Here is a 20538-nt window from a genome sequence, read left to right as displayed (position 1 = left end):
AATATTTTCTTGCTGTTTATTCTATGCAAATAATTTTTGGGTAAAATATAAAAGATGATGTTACAACAAGTAAATACCGTATATACTCGAGTATAAGGCGAGTTTTTCAGCACATTTTTTGGTGCTGAAAATGCCCCCCTTAGCTTATACTCGAGTCACCTTTTTGCGCCTGATCTCCCGGACTTTGGGGACCCGGCTACCGGCCAACCATAGGTCATCTGAAACTCTTCCTCTACAAGTGTGCAAAGTTTGTTGTCCGGGGGACCTACGGCCGGGGAGCACTGATTTTTCAAATTCTGGATGGAAAGCAGTTAGAATTTATTTTAAAAATGTACTGCATTTATCATGCATTAAATAAACAGAACTATATAACAATATTAATATGAACTATTATAGATATATAGCGTTGCCTCACAGTTTGTGATCATATACTATACAAGTTCACAAGAGTATAATGCCTCAAATGATACTATAATTTATGTACTATACAATTTACAACCAGACTATGGTGATAATTTCACATTTTCACAACATGTACATATGCAACCATAGTGCCATCAGTTTGCATAGCACGTTACACAATAAGGGAGAAAGTATATTCACAATACAATGCAATATCAAAGGGTTAGTATCATATGCTCATATAAGTTTACTTACTCTTAAAGTGAGGAATAAGAGATAAGGGTAATAACTGTGAGGGATGAGCTGATATAGAGAGTAGAAGTACAGTTTTTAGTTGGAATCCTACAGATTAGTAAAGGGAAACTGCAATTTAATGCACAGTCTATAACCTCATGTAGTACCAGAATTGTTTGTACCGAACAGCTCCTAAAACAGAATAGTGGAACATAGGCTTCATATACATTCTATGTTTGGCCATTTCAAAAGTCCATTTTATTGTGACTAGCAATAGCTCTCCACTCCACCCTTGGTATTCTGGAGTGGGTGGCATCCTGTGGGCTTACCTGTGGGTAATACCTTTATTTAAAATGGTCCTTCCACTTACGATTTTATTTGTATTTTAATAGGGAAGGGTTCTATATTATTTGTAACCTCCTACTTGGTTATTTTGGAGACCCTTCTGACCTGGTGAGTTGTGGCATAATATACTGTATAGTGGTCAATGGTCATGAACTAAAATTTCCCTGCAGAAAGGTAAAAGGATTGGGCAACAGTTAATTTGCCACATGAAGGCAAAGGGATAGGGCCACAATTACTTTTGAAAATGAGGTTGTGAGGTTATGTTTTTTTTTTATAATTTTTTTTACTGGTGCTAAGGCAGCAGATCAAGGTAACAGAAGAGCATGCAAAAAAAATAGCACACACACCTTTTGGTGCCTGCTACCAAATCTGGGCAAAACTGTACTCATTATAGGATAAGTGTATTTATCCCAGTACCTGAGTCGTTCATGCTTGCACAGCCAAACTCAAATTACATTAATGGACAACTCATGAACCAATTAATAGGCTTTCCATTTCAGTGAATAGAGTGATACTGTTCATCTAGGAAGATTTTGGAAGATGCTGAGCAGGCTTCACAGAAAAGATTTCAGGAGGAAAGCATTGTATGTAAGTTTATGCTACTGCATATACAAATTATTAGTAAGTGGAGAAAGCCACGTTCAGAATCCCTTAAAGGACATATGTACTGAGAGTAATATATAGGCTTCATTGCTGAATCCCTAATCCAAACCAAGCATGTAAATCAGGAATATGTACTTCACTGGGCAGTGACTCATGTATTGAAGCCAAAGGCAGCACAACAACTATTGTTATTCCCAAGTGAACAACAATACTGGTATACTTATTGCACCTAGTATTGTTTAGTTACTCAATATTGCCTTGATATTAACCTACTGTACCACCTTACAGCAGCTCGTACAATGGAACAGGGAGTACTGGGATTAGTTCTGTAATGTGCTCCAGGACCTGGATCTGAGAGCTACTGTAGCAGTGGTTTCTACATCACAAGATTGACTGAAGGGGGTTGCAAATCCTTTGGTAATATGGTTCCGTAGATACCCTGCCTTAAAGTGGATGAAAGTGGATGTAAACTTGATTCATAAAATTTGAGCTGGGCACATATATCTGCAGTGTTTTGTTATCTCTCTTTAAAGCACTATGTCCCGTAGCTTTCTCCTGCTCTGTTTTCTGTTCTGTTTTCAGCCTGATAACTCCTGACAAGTTCTGCATCACATATGATAAGAGCAGCCAGAGTTTTGTGTTGGGGAGGATGCTATAAATAGATTAGCAGCGTGCTGACGATTCAAGGGACAGAGCTGAAAGTCTCTACCTATGAGGAGAGGGGTTGTGTGCTTTTCCTCCAGTCAGCTGTCTTGGCTGTATGCCCAGGGTTCACTGCAGTAGTAACCAGGAAGAGAAAAACAGGATGTGCACTTTCTCAACAGTATATAAAGATGAGGACAGTAGATATACATGTAAAATTTATGTAGGGAGATTTGTTTCATCCCTGTGTATGAATTGAGACCGTTCAATTCACTGGGTATATGTGAGGGTTTATATCCACTTTACGCAGAAGTCTCTGTTTAAATTTAGTATTTGCCAGGCTGTAATTCAGTTTTCTTGGGTCTCCCCTGGACTCTGGTTATTGCTTCTGCTTGCTGTGAGTGAATGTCCATGGCATTAGTTTGAAAGACTGCACTAATTACAGATACAGTATATCACAAAAGTGAGTACACCCCTCACAATTTTGTAAATATTTTATTATATCTTTTTATGTGACAACACTGAAGAACGTGGTGAGTGTACAGCTTGTATAACAGTGTACATTTGCTGTCCCCTCAAAATAACTCAACACACAGCCATTAATGTCTATACCTCTGCCAACAAGTGAAAATGGGCCCAACGTGTCAATATTTTGTGTAGTCACCATTATTTTCCAGCACTGCCTTAACCCTCTTGGGCATGGAGTTCACCAGAGCTTCATAGGTTGCCACTGGAGTCCCCTTCCACTCCTCCATGATGACATCATCTAGCTGATGGATGTTAGAGACCTTGTGCTCCTCCACCTACCGTTTGAGGATGCCCCACAGATGCTCAATAGGGTTTAGGTCTGAAGACATGCTTGGGCAGTCCATTACCTTTAGCCTCAGCTTCTTTAGCAAGGCAGTGGTCGTCTTGGAGGTGTGTTTGGGTTCATTATATTGGAATACTGCCCTGCGGCCCAGTCTCCGAAGGGAGGGCATCATGCTCTGCTTCAGTATGTCACAGTACATGTTGGCATTCATTGTTCCATTCATGGTTGCACTCATGCAGCCCCAGACCATAACACCAAATACGTTTATCTTGGTCTCATCAGACCACAGGACATGGTTCCAGTAATCCATGTTCTTAGTCGGCTTGTCTTCAGCAAACTGTTTGCAGGCTTTCTTGTGCATCATCTTTAGAAGAAGCTTCCTTTTGGGATGACAGCCATGCAGACCAATTTGATGCAGTGTGGGGCTCATGGTCTGAGCACTGACAGGCTGACCCCCCCACTCTTTTAACCTCTGCAGCAATGCTGGCAGCACTCATACGTCCATTTCCCAAAGGCAAACTCTAGATATGACTCTCAACGCATGCACTCAACTTCTTTGGTCAACCATGTCGAGGCCTGTTCTGAGTGGAACTTGTCCTGTTAAACCACTGTATGCTCTTGGCCACTGTGTTGCAGCTCAGTTTCAGTGTCTTGGCAATCTTCTTATAGCCTAGGCCATCTTTATGTAGAGCAACAATTCTTTTTTTCAGATTCTCAGAGAGTTCTTTGCCATGAGGAGGAACCTGAGACCTTGTAACACAAACAAGTCACTTGACACTGGGGAGGGAAAATGGCTAATTGGGCCCAATTTGGACATTTTCACTTAGGGGTGTACTCACTTTTGTTGCCAACGGTTTAGACATTAGTGGCTGTGTGCTGAGTTATTTTGAGGGGACAGCAAATATACACTGTTATACAAGCTGTACACTCACTACTTTACATTGTAGCAAAGTGTAATTTCTTCAGTGTTGTCACATGAAAAGATATAATAAAATATTTACAAAAATGTGAGGGTGTACTTATTTTTGTAAGATACTGTATGTATATTTTTATTCCCCTGGTCAGTTACTAGGAGGTTTATCGCCAGTGGTGCAGGGCTGTGAAAGGTTAAAAATGTTTAGTAGTGATCTTGGTAAGTCAATCCTACCTAGGGAGGAATGTGTATGTCTTTCTGATTTTCCCAGGCCTTCTGCCTTGGGAGGACGGCCATGTGCCCATGGAGAAACTTCTGTCTGAATGGGGATCCTGAGAATCTTGGTGAAGCTTGGTCCTCAACCTATGTGTGGCGGTTATTCCCTAAGGATTCTGTAGCTGAACCAACAAATTAAATGTTTGTGGGTGATACCGCGCAAAGGAAATTTATAAAGATGGAACTTCTGCCTCCACAGAAACAGCCAGCTGGGTGGAGTACAGATAATAATAGAAAAGGAATGTGGGGTCTAACCCATACACTTTAACAGCATTATATTCTTTATGCTGGTTGAGTTTTTTCAACATTTATTTTGGAACACACCACAGAGGGTGTAACACACACACACAATTGATTTATTGGTTCACACACAGAATATCTATCACATACATCTTTCTGACTCGTTCATCACACACAACATAACTTAATAGCACAGGGGTATTCCCATACTCCTAGAGGAACAGCGCCACCCCCACATTCCTAAACCAACAAATGTCTAAGGCCCCGTACACACGACCGAACATGTCCGATGAAACTGGTCCACGGACCAGTTTCATCGGACATGTTCGGTCGTGTGTACGGCCTATCGGACCGTTTTCCAGCGGACATTTTTCCAGGGGGACCGTTTTCCAGCGGACAAAAGTTTCTTAGCATGCTTAGAAACTTGTCCGCTGGAAACCTGTTCGTCGGACATGTCTGCTGGTTAGTACGTCTAACCAGCGGACCGAAATCTCGCGCATGCGTCAAATTGATTAGACGCATGCGTGGAAGCATTGAACTTCCTGGTTTGCGCACGTTGCCGCGTCACCGTCACCGCCACGTCACCGCGTTCTCTGTCTGTGGGGATTTTGGTCTGATGGTGTGTACACACATCAAACCAAAATATCCCAGGAGACATGTCCACGGACCGATTTCATCGGACATGTCTCCTCGTGTGTACAGGGCCTTACAGTCAGGTACTGCTTTCACAGAATGTGGGGCCAGCTTAAAGGTTCTTCATCTGTAAAGACTGTAAGTAATTTTGTCACCCTTTGGGAGTCTGTTAGTCCACAGGTTGCCTGCTCCTTAACCCTCTTTCCCAGGAGTGTTGATTGAGAGTCAATAAACAAAGTTTCTTGCAACTAAAAGTAATGGGTGCCCATCTGTACACTTCCACTATTGTAAAGGACTAGGCCCTTAGATAAAATGCTAGTCTACCCTGCGAGATACAGTACCTTATATGCTTTGGAGGTAAGGGGGTGGGCTACAGTTCATATATGTAATGTATTTAGAGGTTTGAAGTTCAGCTTTAATCTACACTCTCTCTTAAGCAATGTAAAGCCTAATGTAGTTTTGAGTTTGGATATGCTAAGGCCTGAGCTCAAAATGGCATCAGTTTTTAAGATAATGATTTAAGAAAAATGTTCTCAATATGTATTGAAATTGTGCTATACGTTACATGTACACATTTTATGAGATTTGGCAGGTCACCTTTATACAGTTTGTTTTTGTTTTGTACAGTTAGGCCTCGTACACACGATCAGTCCAAACCGATGAAAACGGACTGAAGTTCAGTTTCATCGGTCCAAACCGACCGTGTGTACGCCCCATCGGTCTGTAGTCCTTCAGTCCAGAAACAGAGAACTTGCTTTAAAATTGGACCGATGGACGCCTGACCAAAAGGTCAAAACCGATGGTTAGTACGCAAAAGCATCGGTTCCAAACCCGGGCATGTTCAGAATCAAGTCGACGCATGCTTGGAAGCATTGAACTTCATTTTTTTCAGCACGTCGTTGTGTTTTACGTCACCGCGTTGGACTCGATTGGTTTTTGAACTGATGGTGTGTAGGCACATCAGATCGCTTCATCGGTGAACCGATGAAACTTAACTTCAGTCCGTTTTTTTATCAGTTTGGACTGATCGTGTGTACAGGGCCTAAGGCATTTCAGTAGGTCAATTCTTGCTTGTTTGACATAATTGTTTTCAAACTTTATGAAATACTAAATTCTTCTTCTTCATGCAGTTATAAGTTTTTCTTTTGGTGAAGTTAAAAATGAATCAATTGCTAATGCCCTAAAGAGTCCCCAAATATATTAAGCTGCAGAAGACAGGAGGGAATCCCAGTGTTCCCATGAACAAATAGTGACATGGTATGAAAATTATGCCTCGTACACATGATCAGAATTTCCGATGGAAGAAGTCAGACGGAATTTTTTAATCTGATATTCCGACCGTGTGTATGCCCCATCTGACTTTTTCCATCGGAAATTCTGACAGGGTTAGAAAGAGAACATGTTATATTGGAAATTCCGCTTGTCTGTATGGAACTCCGACAGAGAAAAAACATGCATGCTCGGAAACAATTTGACGCATGGTCGGAAGCATTGAACCTAATTTTTCTAGGCTTGTCGTAGTGTTGTACGTCACCGCGTTTTTGCCGGACGGAATTTGGTGTGCATGCAAGACAGGTTAAACGTAATTCTGTCGGAAAAACCCGTCTGAGTTTATTCCGACGGAAACTCTGATCGTGTGTACAGGGCATTAGTGATGTTCAGGATCAAAGACAAGTCTGATGGTCTCACAGAAGATCACATTTCTCCACCACCATTATAAATTCCCTTGCACTGCCTCCAGATAACAAATATGTTATTAAAATGTTATGCACAGGCAGAGCAGTATCTCTGGGGGAAGTAACAGAGGCAATGGTGCGCAAAAAAAATCAAAGTCATAATGCTACTCAGAGGTCTTAGTTGAAAACAACAATATTTACAGGACATTCAATTTGTTCGAACAGTTTCACCATCTGGCGTAGGCTGGCCACACTGGTAACAATCTAGTTCTAATATAACTTTAAAGCCCTACTGCAGGCAACACTTTTATGTGGCTTTGGGCAGAGTGAAAAAAAGTTTAAGCCTATCCCAGTTGAAGGGGTGCTGAGTGATGGGAAATTTGTCCAAAGATGGGAGACGTGTTCAGTGGTGGTGACACCCTGCAACACAGCAAAAGAGGAGCGGTTATAACATTTATCAGGTTATTATCACTGTCTCTTTCTTTCTGTCTCAGCTAAAATATTGTCCCAGCATTACATTTCTGCTATGAAAAAAAACAAGCAGAGGGGAACTCTCCCCATTGTAATCATAGAGATTAATAAAAACTTGACAGGTTCTTAATGGGTGGACTTCCAATATATTCCAAAATGCAGAGCTCTAGTATCTCAACAGAGCTTCTGAGCAATGTGAGCCTTTTTTTCTTAAATAGGTCGATTTGAACTTTCCATTCATCTGCCTTTCTCCATTCTATTTATGGTTGGTGGCGACTTTTTTATTTTCCTTTCTCTTCCTACCTGCTGTGGGCTACATCATTTCTTCTGGTTAAGCTTGCTTTATTATTTAATTTTGCTTAATCTCTGACCTCCCCCCATTTCCCCAACTACACCACTGTTTTTTCCTTCTCACTTTTCCTGCCCTCCTTCTCTCTGCCCCCATTCTCTTTGGGACTTGGGCTTTTTTGACCATTCCTGATTATTATCAGACCCCTTTTTCTCTTTTCTTTTTTTTCTGTCAGCATTACTTGAGGTTTACATGGATGGAGCATTTAAGGATTGGAGGCCAACAGGTGGATCACCTCTCCACCTAATACTTAAAGTGGATGTAAACCCGAAAAAAAAAATATTTCTTTTTTGCTGTCACAATGTAGAGTAAAAGATTTCCTATCATCTGTGCCCAGTCTTTCCACACAGTTAATCCAGCTCTGAGCAATCCTCTTTTATTGTTCAGTGGGATAAAACTGACTAACAGAGAAAAATCTTAGTCGGTTCTGCCCCCTTGCTGTGAGTGACAGGTTATTTACATATCTCATGCACTAGCTTGGAGGCAGGCATTATTTTTTAATTCCCACCCCCACTCCTTTTCTGAAGTCATGTGGTTACTTTTCTGGATTTTGACTGGATGTTGCTGATCATAGCACAGTTTTGTGTAAGGGGAGTGTAGAGGAGGGCGGGGAGTCTACTGACATCACGACTCCACCCACCGAGCTCCAGACAACAGATCCACCCACAGAATCTCCAGTTCTTATAACAGACAGAGGGCAGACATTTGACAGGTAAGGATACATGCAGGAGGCATCTATATCCTTATAGATCAGCACTATGGCAGTAGTTTAGAAAGGATGAGAGTGGCTTTACATCCACTTTAAGTAAATGTTTTGATATAAACAAAGACCCCTTTGCCACTTGGGCATTTTCAGGCGCCTTTGGGCTAAAAATTGTCCTGAAAGCAACATCTTTCGGGCAGTGCGGGAGTGATGTATATAACACCTATGCTATTGGAATTAATGGGCACTGCTGCAGAAGTGCCTGCAATGCGCTTCGGTGGCGGTGCTTTGCGGGCACTTTAAACACTTTATTCAGCCCCTAGAGCGGCATAAAATTAGCAGCCATTACCGCTAATGCCCCCCCCCAGTGTGAAAGTAGCCAAAGTGTATCTTTATATGGGCCACTCCACCTTTATTAACGTCTTCAAATAAAATCTGAAAAAAAAACAAAGAATTGACAGAACTATTTACCCTTCCCAAGTCTTCCTACAAAGAAGTTTTGCCAGGGGTTGTGCTTTAATACCCATCAACTAAGTTATATTTGGCCTTTCTTAAGTAATCTAGTCTATCAAGTAAGCCCTTGTATACAATTGTTAGGCTTGCTTCCTATTAACTTTATTAATCTAAAGATACTGTGGTATATCAGCGTATTACCAAACCTTCAAGCACGTTCAGGAATAATAAACAACATAAATGCTTCAACCAATATTTGTCATTTGGAACAATTACATGGAACAAACGATATATACGCGAAAACAGGGTGTTTTTTGATAATCTCAGTATAATTTAGACCAATCAGAATAAAACACATAAACAGAATCTTATTTAAGCATTTGTCATCAAATAATCAACTCAAAGCATCCACAGAGTGAGTAATGTTCATGAGACGTAGCAAAGTGAATACAGTTCCTAAGGTGTGACTTCAGCTACATATTTATGGATTAAAAAATATCAACTATTATGAAGTGCTCTGGACAAACAACTATTATGAGACGTTTCTTCGTTACACGTAAAATGGATACTCTTGACAAAATGTACATTAAAGCTTTTAGTCTTCGCACTGCTCGTCCACTGTTTCCACTAGGAGCTGTCACAACTGCCCCATGTACCACCATATTTGTCCCTGCATATAGATTACTAAAGCAATGTAATCAGGCAATGTCAATTTAATAGCCAGCTGTAACTTACCATATTCTGAAGGGTTTCCACCTATTTATAGTTCCGTAAAACCAGTCCCAAACACCTGTGACATAACAGCTACTGCTGCATTATGCACTAATGCACAACATTTTGGGCAAAATCAGCTCTTCACCAAGTGAATACCTGATGAAGTAAGGGTTAATGTTGTACAAAATTTATCTGTGTCGGTTGAATAAGTGGGATAGTCGTACAACAGCTGTGATATACTCCAAGGGTTTTGGGACTAAGGCCTCGTACACACGGGCAAGAATCTCTTCAGGAAAAAAACGTTGTTTTTCCCGACGAGATTCTTCGCAAAAATCTCTTGCCGCCTGAGTGTACACACTGACCTTTTCAAAAGAACCATGGTTCTCTTGAAAGACAAGAAGGCAGTGACATCATCGTGTACGACGAGCATGCGCTCATCACATTCGATGCCGTCGCCGCCATCTTGCTTCACCCAACCTATGCTGTGGAAGCTACTGTGCATGCGTCAAAGTCATTTCGAGCATGCGTGGGTTTCCACGGCGACAGGTAAGTATACACACTCTAGGGTTTCTCGTCGGGAAACAGGCCGACAAGAATCTTGACGAGAAAAAAGGGCGCAGGTTTCTTTTTTTTTCTCGTCGAGATTCTGGCCAGATTTCCTGATGAGAAACCTGAAAGCCTCGTACACACGAACGATTTTCTCGGCAAGAAAGCTCTGCCAGCAGTTTTTTTGCTGTTTTTTGCAGAGAAAACCGGTCGTGTGGACGAGGCCTAATACTGTTGACAGCTGAGCCAATCCCAAAACAACAAAAAGGAGTATACTTCTGTCAAAGTGCAGCTTGGCAGGTAAAGAAAAGTATGTGAAGAACCCATTTAGAAAGAAAGATTCTTGTGGACTTACAGTATGAATGTGTACACATATACTATATATCTCTTCTTTCACGGCAGTCCATTATACTGCATGAGAAGACTGTAAAACATTTTCCCATTGTCACTGGGCACTGAATGGTAGTAATCTCCAGATTCTGCAATAAAACCAGGGAGCACAGTAGTTTGTTGGAGGTTAGTAGCACTTGTTAATTTGATCAAGGCTGAAGTTTACGGAGGATAAAGTAAACAATGCAAACTGCAGACACCATCAGTTTCCTCTGGTCAGTGAAGTGTGGTCTGTTCCATTTACACTTCACAACAACATCTGATGGGCTTTGTCAGTGCTGCACAGAGTAATTAAACCTGAAATCAATAGCAGGCATTTGTCATGTTTACAGCCGCTCTTTCTGCTGGGTTAAACTCATCAGTTTAGTGCCGTTCTGTTTTACTGCTGAGACACGCTCCATTATTTCTTCAGGTACAGTTGAGATATTCAGTTACAGTACATGTCCAATAGTTTGAATACATCAGTAAGATTAAAAGGGGCACAGAATGAACATTTTTATTTAATTTATCCCCTGTATTCTCAAGAGTTCCATCTTCATTTTTCTTTCCTCCTACACTTTTACAAAAATATGATTGCGCCTGCTTCATATATTCTCAAGCTCCTCTATTGACAGCTTGAAGGTGAGTGCAGGGGACAGGCCAGTGGCTGATGATCAGTCTATATTTCATGCAGCTACAACCTTGTTCTGCTTGTTTTTCTCAGCATGTTAAGCAGAAGAAGTGAAACTTTAATGAAGAAAGTTTATTTACTTATTAGTCTCCCGACCATGGACATTGATCATGCTTAACCTCACTTAGGGGGTGATTTACTAAAATGAAGTGAAGAGCAGTGGTCACTGTACTCATCCAGCGAGGGAATTTAAGAAATAAAAACTTTTCTTACAAAAACTGCATGTTAGTGTTAGTAAATCATTACCCTTACTATAACATGCATGCTCAGATTGGCATGGACTCTGAGTGATGCTCAGTAATTAAGTAATTAGCATCGTTATTTAAAGAAGAACTTTGCTGCATATTATCTGCTGCTGCAAAAAAACAAAAAAAAAAAACATGGCTGTTTAACCCTATTGGCTTGCAGCAGCTTGCAGAGTTGGACATATTTTACTGCATGCAATCACATTTTTTTTTTTTTTTACATACTTTGTTGTACATTTTTTTATGGCGCCTTAACCTTTTATGACCAGAAGTCACAAGAGAATGCCCAGACCACGTTTTTTTTAAAGCTGAACTCCGGCAGACAGCTAATTTCACCATTGTAATACATATATTGGAGTTGTTCTACCTGTTAAACGACTTGCATTTCTGTCTAGCCATTCCTAAGATTTACATGGACAGCATATCCAGGTTGGTCACCTCATTTGTGATTGGACAGGGAATGAGAAGCACAGGCTGATAATGGTAATTTCTCTCCTCTCTAAAGGCTAGTACACATCATGAGGTTTTTCCTTCAACCCTGTTAGTACAGCAATCTCCCCCACTGAGCTGTTGTGTTCCGACAGGGGGACGTACTCCCCACAACCCCACCAGAACACTCTGGTCAGCACTCTCAGCCATTGGTTTTTCCAGCATGCACTTCGGACCGGCTGCCATACGCGCAGGCTGAATGTCAGACAATTTTTATTGAACCGCCCGATGTCGCCAGACATACGGCCTGTATGTACTAGGCTTAATTCTGTCAGAATGTGTATAGTCATCAGTTTTATGTTATTTAACCACTTCCATACCGTGCAAATTCCAGCACTCCTCTCCTACATGTAAAAATAATTTTGTTGCTAGAAAATTACTCAGAACCCCCAAACATATATATATATATATATATATATATATATATATATATATATATATATATATATATATATATATATATATATATATATATATATATATTAGCAGAGACCCTAGGGATTAAAATGACAGCCATTGCAACTTTTTTTTATTTCACATGGTATTTGTGCAGCAATTTTTCAAACGTGATTTTTTTGGGGAAAACAAACAGTAATGTTAGCACAATTCTTTGGTATGATGTAAAAGATTATGTTATGCTGAGTAAATAGATACATATCAAAAGGCTACATACACCATCACAGGATGGTACTGTAGGTATATATTATGAGGTAATACAGTGCCACGTCATGGAAATATAAATTTGGAATTGTAAAAATTGACTTTCTAGGCACCACTGATAAAGGAAAGGGGAAGAGAAGGAGAGGGAGTAAAGGGAAGAGGAAGAAAGTAAAAGGAGGGCAGGTGGAAAGGGGAGAGAGAGGGAGGAAAACCGGTAAGATAGATAGAACCTATAAGACCCCACATCTCTCCTCCAGGCTGAAAAGCCTGAGATAAAAAAAAAAGAACGATCTCAGGCTTTCCTGACGATCCCCCAGCATTGTTTACTTCCGCCGGCCCGGACGTGACCTCATAATGTCACACCTGGGCCTCCGAAAGTCATAGAGATTGTCGGGACCATCTGTCCCTTGGATTTCTCTATGTATTTCTTCTGGCACCGGCAGATTCCTTCTCTGGCAAGCCGGGAGAAGCATCGGAGAGCAGCAGGAGGTGGGTGGTGTCCCCCTCTCCGCCTGTAAGAACAATCAAGTAGCTGAACAGCCACTATGATTGTTCTTATGGTGTAGGGAATCGGCAGCTGAAAAAAATGATATCTGAATGATGCCTGCAGCTGCAGGCATCATTCAGATATCACCACTGAAAGCCGAGGACGTCATATGATGTTCAGCGGTATGGAAGTGGTTAAAGTGGCTCTAAAGGCTGTACACTCTCCTCCCTCTCTCTCCCCTTAATGCATTCTCTGCATTAAAGTGTTTCTATAGCCTTAAGTTTTTTTTTTACCTTAATGCAATTTTGCCTTTAATATCACTTTAACATGAAGACAGGTAATTTGTTTCATCCTTCACTGTTCTATATAGAAAAATGATAATCCGTAATAATCCTCAAATGAACGTGAAAGAAACAATAGCCATTGGTGGTCAGTTGAGAAGGAACCATCTTATCTTGATGGTCAGTAGGAAAGATGCCCACTTACATTGATGTTCAGAGGAAGAAGGACCCCATACATTTGGTGGTCATACTTTAGTACTGTTCCCTTAAATTGATGGCCAGTAGGCGATGACTCCCTTGCACTGGCGGTCAGAGAGAGGAAAAATGCCCCTCACAATGGTGGTAATTGGGAAAATGTCACCTTTATAGATAGCTAAAAAGATAAATTGTATTAGATTTGTATGAGTGGTTACCTAGGCAAGAGGGGAAAAAACTCTACTGGCCCACACCACTTACTCTGCCATGTGAAGTTGGCCTCATATCTGCAGGCACCAACAGGCAGTAGGTCAGTTTGCCAGTGCCAACTACCTTTAGCTACCTCTGGAGGAACACTAGTTGAAAATAGCTGCTTATGTAAAGCATTCTCAGACAAAAATGGGCTTGTCCGTCATATCGTTTTTAGTAGTCACAGAATTATTAGTATAAATTTCATGTAAAAATATATTTGCTTTTACAAAGTAAGTAATTCATAAAGTGTACATTGCCTTTTCTATGGGATGTAGAAAAGCCTAAAAAGTATAATGTGCAAAAAAGTAGTGTTAGAAGTAAGGAAATTTACTATACTTTTTTAACTTTTCATGTACATACTAAGTTTTCATCTCCGTAATTAGTGGACTGAAAATAAGGAGATAAATTCCACTGATTGGTTGTCAGTCTTAAAGTTGGAAAAGGCTATGGGGTAGTGAGATTTTACTGAAAAGGCTTTTGTTTGCTGTAGCTAAGCTCTGTGATTGGTAAAATAACTTGCGTAACCAAGTGGATCGGTATAGCTTACTAATGAATTATGCGCAGTATTAATTGTAACTTAAGGAATGAAATGGAGATTGTTGTACATGTTATTGGTATTATGCCATTATTTATTGCAATAAATATAGGTGCATTGGCTATAAGTTGGGTAATTATCTTCTATCCTTGGCAATATGCAGAACTAATTTGTATGAAATGAAAAATGTTTAAGCGACTACAAAATAAGTATTGAGGCTGATTTATTTTTGTAGCCTAAATTGTGTGAATATTCACTTAAATTATCCAATCATGTGAAAAGTAAATCCATGTTTACTTGTTTCATCTCCACATGATTGTATAATTGAAGTGAATATTCAATTCACTTCAATTTATTGTGTAAATATGCTCAACTCAGTTCAGCATTTCTAGGTGACGTGGAATGAAGTCACAAATTGATTTAAAGTAGAACTATGGCCTCCCATGAAAAATATGCAGGGCAACACTTTATTATAGGTACATTTGTGCTTACAGTTTTCTCTTGGTCCCCCTGCAATGTCTCACAAGTACCTGTTGATGTTACAGAGAAATTCACTTAATACAGCTTCAAAGTGGCATTGATGCTGGATTGTTCCTGAATTCAAAGCAGAGTTGCCACTCTGATGTAGGAGGCTGTGCCTAATTTCACTATAGTGGGATAAATGCATGTTGTAGGTACATGACTATGACCATTGTTACTGCTGATTCATAAGCATGTAGCTTGTTAGTCAGCATCTGACCAGGTCTAGTCCTGCCCACTGCTTTCTGGATCAACAGCTTTGTTCTCACCGTGAGCTACAGTGTCTGGTAGGGGGAAGGTGAGATACAAATAAAGGAGGATTTATCTTACTTAGAGAAGGTAAAAGAGGCTTGTGCATCACATAGTAACTGGACTTGGTACTAGTATAGACAGTCATACAAAAGCTTTTCCAGTTTTGCACTTTTAATGATTGTTTCCAGTTGTGTCACATATTGCAATTATAGCCTAGCATCCCAACAGGTCATGTCTTTAGGCTTTCCATTATTTTGCACAGGTGATTTGATCAGTTTTACTGCCTTAGTAATTACCACAGCTGGTTCATCTGATGGAATTCCTAAAAACATGACCTGTTGGGGCACTGTGAGGACTAGAGTTGAGAAACACTGGTTTAGAGCATGGCAGTGGACCTCTCAAGATGCAAATTTGGTGTGCTCTCTGCTCCTGAGGTGACCTCTAGTCACCTGCCAATGGGATCGGCTGTTAGGGCCAAAGGGGGAACTGGTCAGAGAATACCCATTCATAACTCTTATGTCTTGATGAGGCTCAGTTATAGTGTAGGCTTCTTGTTTGCCAGCATGCTCTGCTGCACGGAATAGTGAATTGGTATTCAATTACTATATCATGTCATAATGTATTTTCATATTTTGAACATATTTTCAGTTATATAAGTATACTTAAAATGTGCAGTATGAATTATATATTTGTAGTTGTCCCTGCAACCTCTGGACATCTGTCAATATGCTGGGGGACAGTGCCCAGAGTTGTGTTCACATACTGCATCCAGGAGACAGGCTGCTCATGTAATCCAATACAGAGCAGCTCTCCTGCCTCTAAACAGCACCTTCTAGTGGTGGCCAGGAACTTTTTTTTTTCAGGGGAAAAAGCACATGCATTATTCATTGTTATAGTCCATTTATTATTTCATAGAAATTAAGTATGCTTAAGTTATTATTTTTTAATTCTCTAATGCAGGCAGCATTGGAGTCAGCACTAACAGAAAATACTGCACTAGCTTCGGAATATAAGACTTTTCAAGAAAGCTATTTGGACGAGAAAGACAAGTATATGGTCAATTATGAAAGCAGGCTGAGGAGAGAGGCAACAATCCGAGACTACTTACAGGTAAGTCAGGGTCATCTTGAAGGTATTACTAGAATAACTGTGTCTACTTATAGGGTTCTTATAATGAATGTAGGAATGTGTATTGCCTCTAGTAAATGTGTGCAAACATATCCCGAAAGAAGACAGAAGATCGTTCTAGAACTAAAGTATCACTTCTTGCTGACATTGAGGGCCAGATCCTCAAAAGAGATACGCAGGCGGATCTGCTGTTCCGCCTGCGTATCCCTGTTTCTATCTTTGGAACTGATCCACAGAATCAGTTTCCAAAAGATAGGCAGAAGATCCGACATGTGTAAGGGACTTACACTGCCGGATCTTAGGATGCAGTACCGCATCCGCCGCTGGGGGCATTTCGAGTCGAAATGCCGCCTCGGGTATGCAAATTAGCACTTACGGATATCCACAAAGCTTTTCAGCTTAGTTTTTTCTCCGTAAGTATTAGTTTGCAATCGTAAAATTAGGGCTGCTTTTACAAAGTGTAAAGTTAGTACACCTTGTAAAAGCAGACCCTTCTTTCCAGCGACGCTGTCTTTTTTATTTTTAAATTTTTCTTTTTCCGCCGCAACTCGTTTTTTTTCCCGACGCAACTTTTTTGACCCGGCGCGATTCACGAAGCTCGGCGTAACGTAATTTTGCGCTATGCACGTCGGGGAAATGACGTCACAAGCATGCGCAGTACGTCCGGCGTGGGAGCGCGCCTAATTTAAATGGGACTCGCCCCATTTGAATTGGGAACGCCTTACGCCGGCCGGATTTAAGTTACACAGCCGAAAATTTCTAGGTAAGTGCTTTGTGGATCGGGCACTTAGGTAGAAATTTTCAGCCAGTGTAACTTAAATCGGAATATTTAAGTTACGGCGGCTGGCTGTGGATCTGGCCCTATATTCTTGGAGTTGAATGCACTTCGAAAGTTGCATGTGACATCCCTAAGGCCCTTTTTTACACATGTGGACCATTTGTTAATTTTTCATCCATTCGTTGACGGATGAAAAATGGACATCAATGCTCATCCATTTACTTCCGCTTCTGTCATCATTCCTTTTTTTAGAAGGAATCAAAGTCCTATTATTCTTCCATTAAAAAAAAACTGATCGGACGAAAAATGAATGTAAACGGTCAAATGGTCGGTTTTTGCATGAAATAATGGCTCCGGGACGCAAGTGGTTTGGAACTCTAGCTGGCAGATGTAAAAAACTGATGTAAATGAAAAACTGAGAGGCTTTCTAGTTACCTAAGAACAGTGGTACAGATTTATTTACACTGTAACAAGAAAATAACTGTTGGTAGGAACCAATAAAGTTATATTTTTCATGTTTGAATCATTTAACAAAACAAAAACAGACTGTACTCTCAAAGTATTTACTGAGCAGATTTTCTGCTTACATAGATACATAAATCTGTACCAGCATACATACAGCTATTCACTTGCAAATGTTGCTCAGCAGTAACTACTCCAGCAGCCGAACGGGCACCAGCTGGTGATGGTTGGGTACCTGGAAACAAAATTGTACTTTCCCTAATCTTTTTGGGGAAACCTTACATCAGTTAGTTTTTCCTTTCATGTAGGAAGTGCATATCAAAACAGCCTTCTCTGAATTTTCAGTGCATGCTAAAAACAGTAATGTGTGTATGAATTTAAGCAGAGTTTACAATTTTTTAGTTAAGCCTTTGAGGTCACTGGGTGCACAAACATCTGCATGCTCATGCAAACGCAGGTGTAACTTTAGTAATTTCTCAATTGACTGACCTCAGCAGAGAGACCGCTGTTTCCACGCAAAGAGCAAGGGTCCTTCTATAAAGCACGCCAAGAGGAGACAGGATTTTGATCAGTCTCTGACTGCTTTTGGCCCCTTTTACACAAAGATTCTTATTGGGTCCACCTGTCTGTTTTTCAGGCGGACCCGATCGAACCATCCATAGCTCTCTATGGAGCGGTGAATGTCAGTGGACATGAGTCTGCTGACACCCACACCCAGCATCCGATTTGATCTGGGCACAAACATCCATCTGGTGGATCAGATGACATTCAGATGGAAACAGACAGGCGGTCTGTTTCCATTCGACCTCCCTATAGAGGAGAGCGGGCTGTGTCTGTGTCTGCTCTACATAGCGGAGCAGACACAGACCTGTCATCCTCCTGCTTAGCGGGGATCAGCAGAAAGATCCCCACTGACCAGGCGGATCTGCGTAACAGAGGTTGAAGGAAAACCTTTGGTAAGGCTTTGCACACCTTTTGTGTGTCTCTTGGCAGCAGGAGTCAACTTCTTATAAAGAGAGCTCAAGTCCATGCACCCAAAAATGTATTACGACGATTTAAACTGAAGTTAGGCTGTCACAAATGTGGAAAAAATACATTAACAAAAACCCAGAAAAGCAATCTAGTGTTTTGTTAACAAGAGAAGATTTGTGACTGATTGCTGTGGGTCACTACCTTGTGACATTGTCATAGCTGTTTTGTCTGCTGATTGATTACCCCAGATTGTGTGTTTATGTACATGTATTTGTTCATTTTGTTTGATTTATTACAAATTAGTGATATAAGTGGAAAGAATAGCATGCAAATATAAAGACAGACTAGGAAGAACTTTTATCAAGTATGCTAGAGCGGCCCTTTCATTCTAATATGAAACTATTGTAAGGATCATTGCACTAATGCAGGAGGATTTGTGATAATGTTGCAGAAATTTTTACTGTCAAAACGGAACTGCAGTGTAATGGCTTTTGTTATCATGGCTTCTAATAACTACTCAGCATAAATTGACCCCACATATGTTAAACTGAAATAATATGTCAAGCACATAATAAGATAAAGGAGACATGTAAGATGCCTTGTCAATTCTGTTATAATGCGTGGGATAATTTATCAGACATTTGTTAGCAATTTCTACTACATTTAGAACAAAACTTTACTATAGAGAAGAAAGGGTCAAAGCACATCTCTAAAATGTAAAATCACTTGCTAAAGTATAACTAAAGCAAAACTTTTTTTTTTTATAGTTTTGGATGGTGAGGGATTAGAACTAGGGTTGCCAATTTTTTTTCAAGCAAAACCTGTACACTTTAGCTGAGCACTGTATTTTTTCTTTAGTATATACTTTAAGATTGTAACAGACCTGGGACACTTTTGGCCACTCCTAAGAAAATAATAATGCAGCGCACATAGTGCCCCCTCCCCATTCCCCTGTCAAGTCCTGTTCCGAGCCACATTCCTGTCAGAATAATGTGTCCGGGTTTCAAGTGGACTGAAATCCAGACACATGTTTCAAAACCAGTACTGTCCGGGTGAATCCCAGACAGGTGGCATTCCTACTTAGAACACCTGTCAGTTTTTATTGCTGTCTGTCCCTCTGTTAAGGAGAATTACCCTCTCTATTTGTCCTGTTTACCATTAATTTTGAAAGTAAAAGAAAATCCTAAATTTTAGGTTGTTCCCAGAAACGTAATAGAGGGAAAATCTTCAAATAGGGACACTAGTTCTGGTGGCCCGGGGGTCCCCAAGGAATTCCTTTAATTTGCTGGGATTTCCTCTTACTTCCTGTTTGGCTTTGGGACAGGAAATGAAGGGAAATCTCCACAATAGGACACAGATGGCCAAAAACAAATCTGACAGTGGTTATAACCTTCCCTTGCTCAATCCAAAATGAAAAAAAAAAATTCAATCACCACCTCCCCTATCCATGCGTCCAGCCCCTTTAAGGACACTGGCGCATGGATTCCAATCTGAGGAGCTGTTTTTTTGAAGCACCGATTAGAGCCAGAGGCTCGGGTCCCAGAGAGTGCGCCCCGAGCCTTCCCAAGTGTGTGACAACAGCGAATCAATAGTCGCTGTTGTAACACTGATACTCCTCCCGGCCGATCAGAAAGCAGGTTTTGACACCGGTCACCCAATCGGTTGAAAGGACAGGAAATCCTATTGGATGCCTAGAAGGAGGAGGGGAGCAGCTGGAAACCACCATGGAGGAGAGGACTCAGAGCCGAGCCGCTGCACCATGCTGCCTGCCACGATGGGGTAAGTCCTGGACCAACCAGCAAACAGCAGGGAGAGTGGGTGCCGCTCGAGGGGGCGGATGGTTGTTTGTCGCCACCACCAAAAAAACACCAGCCGACATTGGTTTTGCCTATAGCTCTACTTTAAGTAGATGACCCTCTGTGTAAAAAACACATATGTTGACCTGCTTTAAAAGGGAACTCTAGACTAAGGAACTTAGGCCATTAAAAATGCATGGTAATTGTGTTAAATGCGAACTGAGCTCCCTAACTAAATGGGAATAAGAACTTTGGGCCAAATCCACAGCCAGCGGCGCAAATTAAGTTACTCAAAACGTATGTAATTTAAGTTACGGCGCCCTAAGTTGGTGTCGTAAGTGCCGTAGCCACAGCGCATTTGCGCACAAAATTGCGCCAGCGTAACTTAAATTCCGAGGCGTAAGGCGGGGTTATTG

General features: G+C 40.9%; 1 protein-coding gene across 1 annotated transcript in view; it reads left to right on the top strand.

The window, feature by feature from the left end:
- Positions 1-20538, top strand: part of CCDC178 (coiled-coil domain containing 178) — a 384864-nt gene that overhangs the window by 257604 nt on the left and 106722 nt on the right. Inside the window, exon 18 of the mRNA XM_040354128.1 lies at positions 15947-16096. Within this exon, the coding sequence (XP_040210062.1) occupies positions 15947-16096 (150 nt within the window). The remainder of the gene's footprint in view (positions 1-15946; positions 16097-20538) is intronic.

Source organism: Rana temporaria, chromosome 5, assembly GCF_905171775.1.
Source record: "Rana temporaria chromosome 5, aRanTem1.1, whole genome shotgun sequence".
NCBI classification, from domain to species: Eukaryota; Metazoa; Chordata; class Amphibia; order Anura; family Ranidae; genus Rana; species Rana temporaria.
Note: the sequence above shows the minus strand (reverse complement) of the source record. Positions and strands in the feature narration are given on the sequence as shown.